Genomic DNA, 10,603 nt, shown 5'->3' on the forward strand with positions numbered 1-10,603 from the left:
TGGGAGAGAGAGGGACAATCCTTATCGAGCCTTATTTTTATATAATTAATATATAAGTATATATTATATATTATATAAAATATAAATACGAGCTGGGCTTTGTGAATCCTGCTGAGTCTTATCGAGCTCGGTAGGTAGATCAAGCTTGGCTCGTTTGCTCAGTCGAGCATCAAGCTTAGTTCAAGCTTAGCTCATTTACAGGATGAATCAAGCTTGAACTGAGCTTTACTGAGTTAGTCCCAAGCCGGCTCAGTTCGTTGTGCATCCCTATGTACAATAAGAGAAATATACCATAATCATATATATAATAATCATATACCAAGTTAAGAACATATACATGTACAAATTGAGTTAACAAACTTATGCAAAGTAGTTACCTTTTCTTGTTAAAGAATACCCTCCATAGGACACGCCATCTAATCAGTGTAACAATCATAGACAAACCACCTTGCAAAAAAAATGAACCTGCAACACAACATTAAACCTACCGAGTATGAGAAATCAATTAGCATATTATTGAATAAGTAATGTTATCATATTATTTCTTTAATGTTCTTATCTGCATTAGTTGTAGACTCCGTAGAATTGTACAACATGAACTCTCTCGCATTCATATTTATTTTTCAAAGAACACAATATTGGTTGCCCCAGTTGATATGAATTAAGATCTACAAGATAAATTGAGTTTAAGGTCATTGTGCATGTGAAAATTTATGTTTTATAAGTATGCAAAGTTGTTCAATGGATACTTTGTTAAAATCAAAGAAAGGATATGACAATTTGTCAGTCACCATGCATCCATGAGCCCCATCTTGCATCCCTTTAGTTTTGACCATTTGTTCTAAACAATTAATGTTTAACAATTAGTTTTTATTAGTCGATAGAAAAATAACATAAACATCACTTTTAAGAGTCACAAAGAAATACGGGGTAAGGTAAATGGTTTTTAACATTTTTGCTTGTGTTCTTGGTTGTGGAACACTTAGAGTCTTTATATGAATCTTGCTAGATGCTATATAATCAAAATATATGATATTTTCAAGTTATATTTAAATAAGTCTACATACAAATGTAATAACAAACAAACAAACATGTGCACCTAACACTTACATCACTTGCCAATATAGTTTTCTTGTAAAATTCATGTTCTTTTGACTATTTTGGATACTGCACATTTTTTTTTGTACTTATTAACCTATTTTCATCACCAATTAAAGTTAAATATAAATGCATGCATGTCAGTACCACTATTTGTATATACACATAACTCAAGACATTCATTATACCTTAAGCACCACAATTAGGTCCTTGTTTGAGGGTGGTGAGGGGGGGTTTGGTTCTCTTTCTGCTATCATATTTTTCTTTACATGTATACATCGTGAACTACCTAAGATATATGTGGAAGACCTAAGACATTTGAGCAGTTCATTAAAAAATACTAAATAAATATAAATTAGCAATTCATTAAACAACTCTTAACAAATACACGTTTTGCAAAGTATTTAAACATACTGTTATTCGAGCTTTCGCTTGTTGTAACCAACTTTACCTCATACACTTCACTTGTATGGCATAACATCTTTGTGTTATGTTCTTCATCTCTTTACCCTTGGTCACCCTACTCTACGACCCACTTTTGTGGATAGACAGAAGTAAGAGTAGATAGCACATTGTGTGGGACATTATCCACTATCAGAAGGAATTGATATGCATTATATACATGTCAATATGATTCAACTGTAAAGAAATTATCGTAGTAATCCTTTCGTAGCTTATCCTCATACAAAATGTAAGTGATCACATATTCGCATGAAATCCTGCTAATCTGCCACTCTTCACAAGAACATAATTGCTCCTTAAGATCAACACTATTATAACTGTGAGATTGGACATAAGCTTTGTACTTATGTCAGTGGCAATGCACTAATTGTGCACATTATTGTTGTGGCTTTCTCTTAAGTGCATCTACCTTCTTTTTTACTTTAGGCACCATAATGCCTAAAATTTTGTGCCTGACAATCTATCTTTTCTCAAAAGTTTCATCATCATGATACAAAACCTCTCAATAAGAGGAATTAGGGGCCTATACAATAATTTGTGAATTGAAGTTCTCTGCTATATTAGATATTAAACACCTATATTTTTTTGTTGAAAAGTGATTGCTAACCCAATGTTTCAGTTTTACATCAATGACAACATAATTGTTTGCAGTTAAGTCTCACTTTCAGATTTTTTGAAGAAAATAAGTGCATTATTGTCTCATGGTTACTCGAGTTACACTCCACCAAAGTGCATTGGGTGGTGAATAAAAATTCTCCATCAAATATTCCATGCAATATCCAACATGACATGTAAGTCATGTGGGGGGGATTGCATACTTTAGACCTTCATGCCTATATAAGATAATTGTAAATTATAATCTCCCTTTATATTCATCGAAGACATTGAGATCTTTATTCACATGATCTAAAACCATAGCAATGAATCATTTATCTTTTTATCTACAACTGCAGAAACATTTTACCACAAAGATCAATATTATGGGCCAACAATAATATGCCCATGTATCTTCCTTTTACAAATGTGTCATCTACTATAGGAACTGGAGAACATCATTTAAAAAACTCATTGATGCATAGATAAAAGGATAAAAATATGTATTGAAATTGATCTTTTTGATCGATCTAAATGTACTATAATGATCCTTGATTAGCCTTCATCAAATGATCCAAATAGGCAGAAAATATCCTGAAAGACTCTTCGAATGAACTACATAATGACTCTTGTTTCATCGTGATTGATGTTATTCATGATTTTTCTTTGAGTTATTGTGCATGCATTTGTGAATAACAACTGAAATCCACTTGAAAGGTATTTTTTTATCACAAGGTTGCTTAATGATCCACTATATGTATGCTCACTTTCATACTTTACTTAAAAGAACTATGTTCCATGTACTTTTGTGCAATGGATCTTTCAAGGATAATTAACCATAGTTTGTAGGTTCTTTCTCGTACATATGATAGTGCCTCTGTTATTGCAGCTATTCACGAATGTTGTTTTTTAGTTATTCTTAATCACATGATCTTTCAAAAACTCATAATAATATTAAAGATCATTAAACATTTTGCCAAAAGTAATTTCTCAATTGTTTGAACTTGTGCTAAAAATATTTACAATCATTACATTTTTTGTTATGCAACTCATCATATAACTGAGATATTTGTACTTCAATGATTTTTAATTGCCCTTTATTGTACAATAATCTATTGAATGAGAACCTATTCAACAATGTCTTATTATTATAAAAACATAAAATAGTCTAATAACTTATACATAACTTTGTCATCTGCCTTAGAAGGTTGGATGTCATCCATATTATTGAAATGAAGATCACTGACACTAGTTAGCCCATATGGTTCAACATCCTCTATTGTGATCCTCTAATCATGCACAACATCAATTGTTCATGAAAGTTCTTGATTGCTTGCATGTCAAACATCTATATTCCTAATCGGTTCGGGCAACTGCATGTCCTTTGCATGCCTGAGTTCAATGTTTGAGACATCAATATCATTCACTATTTGAAATAGTTTGATGTTTACCAAATGATTAAACTTGATAGATGGTGTCTGAGAAAGATGCATATTCTCCACAAGATTCTTAGCATTTCATTCATCAACATATTATACATCACTTTCAATTGCTTTTTGTTTAGCTTCAAAAGCAACAACTTCTTCTTTAACTTTGTGAGCAACTAAGTAAACGTCACCACTAAGTAATATTGATTTTACATCATCGTCGTCCAAGACATCTATCCATATATGTTGGCCATCTAGTTTTGTATAACAATTATGCCGAAGGATTATTGGTTCTTTCACATATTCAATTTTATGAGACATAAAAGCTATAACATCCTTATAGTTGTTTTAATTTGGAGACCACTATAGATCTCCAAGTAAAGTGATTAGTGTTACAGTAGTATATTTTAACACTTTCATAGGCCATCATTAACTGCCTACACCAACCACACAATACATTTTTCATCTAATAAAAATAGTATGTGAGAAAAAGTCATTCATATACACTTCATAGATTTAATTAACATACCTATAACAACCACTTTGACGACCAACTATCCACAATAACCCCCTAACCTATATTTAATGCTTGTGAACAATCAACCCTAGCTTCATTACACCAATACAAAAACATCAAATATTAACTAAATGATAAGCAAATAAACATAAATAATCTACAACACAAACATGTATATATATGAAAAAACCCTAGACAGTAAATATGATGGCAAATGTTAAATCAAATGCAGAGAAATATACAAAAAATATCAACAACAACAATGATAGAACACAAATACGCATGTGGCTATTAAATGCTCATATTTACAAAAAAAAAGTTTGAAATGAAATAAAGCGATATGTATATATGTTGTTTGTATGGAACTCACCTTTTGACCAAATCTGCATAGTTGATGAGAATGATGCCTCAACCTTGTCGAAATGCAATAAAAGGGTTTTACAGGAATCACTACAAGGGGAGAGAGAAATGTTGAAGGTTTTGAAGAGAAAATTATTAGGGTTCTTTTTAGAAACAAATGAAAAAGAAGAAACAAAATGAACAAAAACAACTTTATATATGATTCAGTAAGCATGCAAATGTACAAAAATTCACATTTCAAAAATTTATGCAAATAGCCACAAATTTTTAAATTTTCTTGAGGAACAATTACTGAAAGGAGGTTCACATGGTATCTTTTAAATGACATACTATATATGCGATTTTAGTACAGTATTTGCGAAGTTACACAAGTTTAAGTTATAGAAGGTTCACAAATTTGGTTATGCAAGCTTCGTGAGGCCGGCAAAAAAAATGTGTGAGTCTATATTTTTAGTGAGTGTTTATAGTACCAGGAGAGTGTATCAATATATCGCGTGAACCTCAAGAGGTTCGCTCATGCAAAAGGTAAAATGGTCCTAAAGAAGACCGTTATTTGCGAATTTGGACATGAGACAAATTTTGAAAATTGTTTGACATTTTGAGAAACATGTCATTTTCCTATACAATACAATCATTTTCTGTTTTTCAAATGAATATACATACATGTGTATGTTTACTACAATCATTTGTATGTACAATCTGGCTGAGATATGATGGTACAAGTTGATTTGTCTCAATCTTATTCCACTTTTGTGTTCAACATGCTCGATTTAGTGGGGATAGACCCTTAGATTGTGTTTTCATTTTATGAAAAAGTGTGTAGCTTTAAGTCAAGAAAATTCAATTTATTTAAGTTTGTTGATTTTTGTAATCATTATAAATGAATTATATAGGACTTTGAAAATACCCAATCGAAAATACTTGAGCATGCTTGGTAATGGGTTGGGACGGTAAAAAAACTCCTTTCTAAAAACTTCATATTCTTGATGAATAATGAATTATAAAAAGGTTTACACCGTGAATCTCGAGTAACGTAAACAAACACATCCTAATTTTCGATGAGTCATGTCATGATGTTGGGGACCAGCGATCAAAGTTGATTCGGCCCAATATAAATTGGGTGTCAATAGACTCTCAGCATGATGAATTTGTGTGGTAGAATGACACCTTTTTTCTAATAAGAAAACTTGGAATGTCCTTCGACAACTTGGGGATGAGTTTTTGTTAAGTAAAGCTGATTTGTTCCAAAAAGCATGTTCCCAAAGCTGTTCATACCCTTGGATGGACAATTGATAACTAGTTGATAACTCAAGATCGGTTTAAGCAGAGAGGTTGTTCTCTATCCAATTTTTGTGTTTTTTTGCTAGGCTCATGAAGAATCAACTTCTCATATTTTCATATCTTGCCCATCCACTGTTTATATTTGGTAGGAAGCTGATAAATGGTTCGACAAAAGTTGTATTCCTCATGGAGACATCATTTATGGTCTTCAACATTGGAGTCGGTTGCACTTCCCTCATTTTTCTATGCATCAGATTTGGTTGGTCAAGTTCCAGTTGGTTGTACGTAAGCTTTGGAAACATAGGAACCACATTATTTTTAAAGATTTGGTTCGATCACATGAGATTCACTTTCTCATATATTTTAAAGTGAATCTTGTTTGTTTTTTTGCAAAAGCAACCAAACGCAAAAAGTACCCTTGTGAAAAACGACATCTTTTTCAGAGGCATCAAATTCGATTTTGGAAGGCTTCGCCAGCGGGTTATGTCTGATGTGTATCTGGCTCTTAAATTACATAGTAGAGACGGGGAGTTGGATCTGCATGTACTCCTGAGAATATGTTTATGTTGCTAAATGCTTGCAAGTTGTTCGTCCGAACCCACCTTCCATGAGATGTTTTAAAAAATCTCTCTTCATAGCATATGGCAAATATGGTGGATGGCACCAATGGGGGCTCGGGGCATGAGCTGTCGGTGCACGTCTCCTTGTGGTGGGAAGTTGCAGGTTCAAACCTCGGTGGTACCTTGAATAATAACTGGTAGGGGGTCTGCCTAACCCCAGCTTGCCTTTCAAAAAAAAAATATAGTGGACGGTAGGTTTTACTATTCAAGATCATTCTACCCTCACTCAACAGGTACATTGGATGCATAGTTGCCGATATAGATAATGTTAAGAGTGGGACTTGTGGATTTTAATCTTAGAAATGTTGCCAGCTACTTTACAGATAATGCTGTGCATCAGATTAGCAATCATCCTATTATTCAACGGCTACAAAATCTCAAAAGCTTTTCTTGCAGCAGTGTTCATAGGCCTCTTAATCATGTACAGCCCAGACTGGGCAAGTTTTTTTTTTTTTTTTTGAAAGGCAAGCTGGGGTTAGGCAGACCCCTACCAGTTACACTATACCATTGGGTTTTGAACCTGCAACGTCCCAACACAAGGTGACATGAACTAGCTGCTCCTACCAGACAAGCTGAGCCCCGGTTGGTCAGACTGGGCAAGTTGGGTGCTACTAGAATCTAAGCCACCTTGGTGGTTTCCTTAGTCTTATGATTTGTAATTTTCTTGTTCTGGTAGAGATCAGCCCAACCCCAGCTTGCCAATCAAAAAAAGAAAAAAAACTAACTTGTGGTCTTAACCTTTGGTTGCCATAGGTAGGATGTAAATGGTTTGGATTTGGGTTGGATATGACTAATATAATATCCGTGACCCTACCTAGGGTTTACCTTGCAAGGGGGTAGGCCCATTAAGTGACCTAGTTCTCAACGAGGGTTCCTCGCCATGAAAAAAAAATCAATTAGTCAGAGTTGAAATTGGATTCAAATCCAGATGGAAAAATATCTGATTTAGTATCCCATTTTTTTACATGAATTCGGATATGGTGATCCATCAAATGCTGATATTTTTCAGATTTTATGTCACAATGCAAAACCATTTCTGCATCCAATTATAATTGGACATGGTTTTGACTCATGGAATTCAGCAAAATGAAGTTGAATTTGGTTGGATATCAAATAAAATTTGATTAGTTGAAATCCCTATTACAATGCATGGATACATCAGATATATCCAGCAGCATATAATTTTATTTTCCTCATAAAAAGCCAAATCATGCTAAAAACCAGCCGATTGAAGCCCGATTCAGCAAAATCAACCTGACTTAAGCTGAATCAGGGTTATAGTGACAAATATCGTGAGATTTATAAAAAATCTCGCGATAATACCGTGAGAAATTGCCTGAAAGTTTAAAACGGCAATTTCTTGCGAGATTTTCAAAATATCATGAGATTTATGAAAAAAACATAAATACCATGATTTAAACGCATTATTTATGTTTTAAATGGTTATTTATCATGAAAAAAGCATGTATTTTTATTTTTAAATAATTTTTATTACTATTTTCTAATAAAAATAATGTATATATTGTTTAATTAATTTATTTATTGCCAAGATTTTGCCAAAAAAATGTGAAATTTATGGAATTTTTTCAATTTCTCGTGAGTTTTTGAAAAACGAGAAATTGCTGATAAAAACGTTTGTCACTATGATCAGGATTTGAGGTGGCCTCTTTTAATTTTTATTTTTGTAATGTTTACATTTTTAAAAGATCAAATAGATTGACTCAGCTTCTCTCAACCATTTTTGAAAAAAATGATTCAGTTCATAAACCGATTCTGACCACATTGAGAGTCAGGTCGTAAATGAGAATGGTTTTAAAATAGGAAACAAAAAGGGCAGGATTCTGAATCAAACACTTCTTTGGTATTACTAACAGCAAAACGACTCGAGCAATCATGAATCGGAGTGCAAATGGGTTGGACTCGAACCAGATCTTTTCAGATCCGAATTTGAAATATAAACAGTAGATCTAAATCAAAATCAGATCTGAAGTAAGGTTCAATCCGAAATACACGTGATGATACCTGATCCAGAAAAAAAAAACAGAACAAAATCAAGTTATTTCTATGTAAACAAAGATGTAATGGGGTCGGATTTTGAATCTTATCAATTTAAGATCTGATTTAAAATGTTGATACAAATAGGGATGGCAATGGACCTGGGGCGGGGGACAAGGTCTTCACTCTCGCCCTCTCTCAAAATCCGAACCTCCATCCTTGCATGAGAATGGATTTTAACCTCCACCCCCACTTGCATCCCCGTTTCATGTCTTCCATCCCTGGTCAAAACGGGGGCGAGGCAGGGCAGAGCCCTATTTTTCCTTGTCTAATGTCATCCCTTAGAAGGATTGGGAATGAAGGCAGGGACGGGGCGTAGCGGAGCGGGAGAAAGCGTAAGTCCGTCCCTGTATGGGGATAGATTTTAACCTTCGCCCCCGCCTCCATTCATGTTTCATGCCCTTCATCTCCGATCCAAACTGGGCAAGGCGGGGCGGGGCCCCATTTTCCCTTGGTCCACTGCCATCCCTGGATACCAATCCATCCCAAATTTAGAAATAACCTGATTCCACATTTCTGAATCAGATTCAAATGTACATTCGGATCTTATTTGAAAGATCTATATCCTAAAAAACATGTTAGACTCGGATCGAGTATCTGATTACATTCAATTCCTTTGCATCACTGGGTTTTTTTTCGACAAACTGAGCTTAGTTAGACCTCTACCAGTTATACAACGATACCATTTGCGGTTCGAACTTGCAACGTCCCACCACAATGTGACCTGCACTAACTGCTACTGCCCGAGAAGCGGAGCCCTCATAAAAAAAAATGAAAGACTCTCGGAGGCGGGGGCGCGATTATTTGGTTGCCACGTTGGCAAGCCGTGTGAGGCAGCGTTCCACCAATCAGTGCACAAAATGTCGTGCACCTCAAACCTATATAAGTGCGTCGCCGTATACAGGTTCATCCGTCGTCGGTCGCGTTTGCAGGTTGAGAAAATCGAGATCAGGAGATCGGAGGAAATCAAATCAGGGGAATAAGGAACCAAAGATCATCAAGGATGAGTTCGACTGGATCGAAGGGTGGGAGGGGAAAGCCCAAGGCTTCCAAGTCGGTGTCCCGATCGCAGAAGGCCGGCCTCCAATTCCCCGTCGGAAGGATCGCCAGGTTCCTCAAGGCCGGCAAGTATGCCGAGCGCGTTGGTGCGGGCGCTCCAGTCTACCTCTCTGCCGTCCTTGAATACCTTGCGGCCGAGGTAATGATCGCTTTTCCTGATCTTTCATCCTTCATCGGTCTTTTTGTTCCGTTCGGTTCTTCTGATTCCATTTTTTTGTTTTGGGTTGATGGGCGGTCGATAGGTTTTGGAGTTGGCAGGGAATGCTGCTCGGGACAACAAGAAGAATCGGATCGTTCCGAGGCACATTCAGCTTGCCGTCAGGAACGATGAGGAGCTGAGCAAGTTGTTGGGGACGGTGACGATCGCCAACGGTGGGGTTTTGCCCAACATCCATCAGGTGCTCCTACCCAAGAAGGCGGGGAAGGACAAAGGAGAGCCCGGATCTCAATCCCAAGAATTTTAGGGTTACTGGCTTTTTCTTCTTTCTTCCAGCGGGTCTTGAATACCTTTTTTTTGGGTTTTTTTGGGGGGGGGGGTTTCTCTTGGTGGTTTTCTTTTCGATGTATATTATATGTCGGATACTATGTTTTAACGAGTATTATTTGGAATTAAAGGTGCTCTATTTTTCTTTGTTGGTTTGTTAATGAAAGTGGTGACCCTAATTTTTTTTTTTGCCCCACCTTGGTTCGTTCTCTTTGAAACAAAGAAGTGCCTAGGTTCATATGAATCGTAATCTGAAGTTGAATGTTGGACATGATTGATTGGTTTTGTTTTATGCGTTTTGGTGAGGAGATGAGCTTTAAATGGATCAAGGTCTGGTAATTTATGTATGACATGAATACTGCGTATGGTTATCGGGGTATCTGCTAAAGAACATGATTTTATTCTTGTCTGTCTCTTAACTGTTGATGATTGCTTTATGGCGATCCCTTGAACATGTGGCTACTTACATTTGCTGTTGGTGAATTTGTGAAGTTTGGGGGGTGAGATGAAAACCTCTTGTTTGTAAGATCGAAATTAGTAGTATAAAAGGAAAAAAGGAGGGTTATTGTTTCTCCTTTGCAAGGAAGAAAATGAAGTCGTATAGGAGTGGATTATCATATGGTGGTTGGATGTGGTTCTGGTGCGT

At 35.7% G+C, this 10,603-nt stretch overlaps 1 protein-coding gene across 1 annotated transcript; it reads left to right on the top strand.

Moving 5' to 3' along the window:
- Nucleotides 1-9,328: 9,328 nt before the first annotated feature.
- Nucleotides 9,329-10,114, top strand: LOC149851281 (histone H2AX-like). Its single transcript, XM_089999684.1, has 2 exons — nt 9,329-9,612; nt 9,716-10,114. The coding sequence occupies exons 1-2, from the start codon at nt 9,418-9,420 to the stop codon at nt 9,935-9,937; spliced, it is 417 nt and encodes a 138-aa protein (XP_089855810.1). The 5' UTR covers nt 9,329-9,417; the 3' UTR covers nt 9,938-10,114.
- Nucleotides 10,115-10,603: the final 489 nt, after the last annotated feature.

This window comes from Nuphar pumila, chromosome 1 (assembly GCF_984573655.1).
Source record: "Nuphar pumila chromosome 1, dmNupPumi1.hap1.1, whole genome shotgun sequence".
NCBI classification, from domain to species: domain Eukaryota; kingdom Viridiplantae; phylum Streptophyta; class Magnoliopsida; order Nymphaeales; family Nymphaeaceae; genus Nuphar; species Nuphar pumila.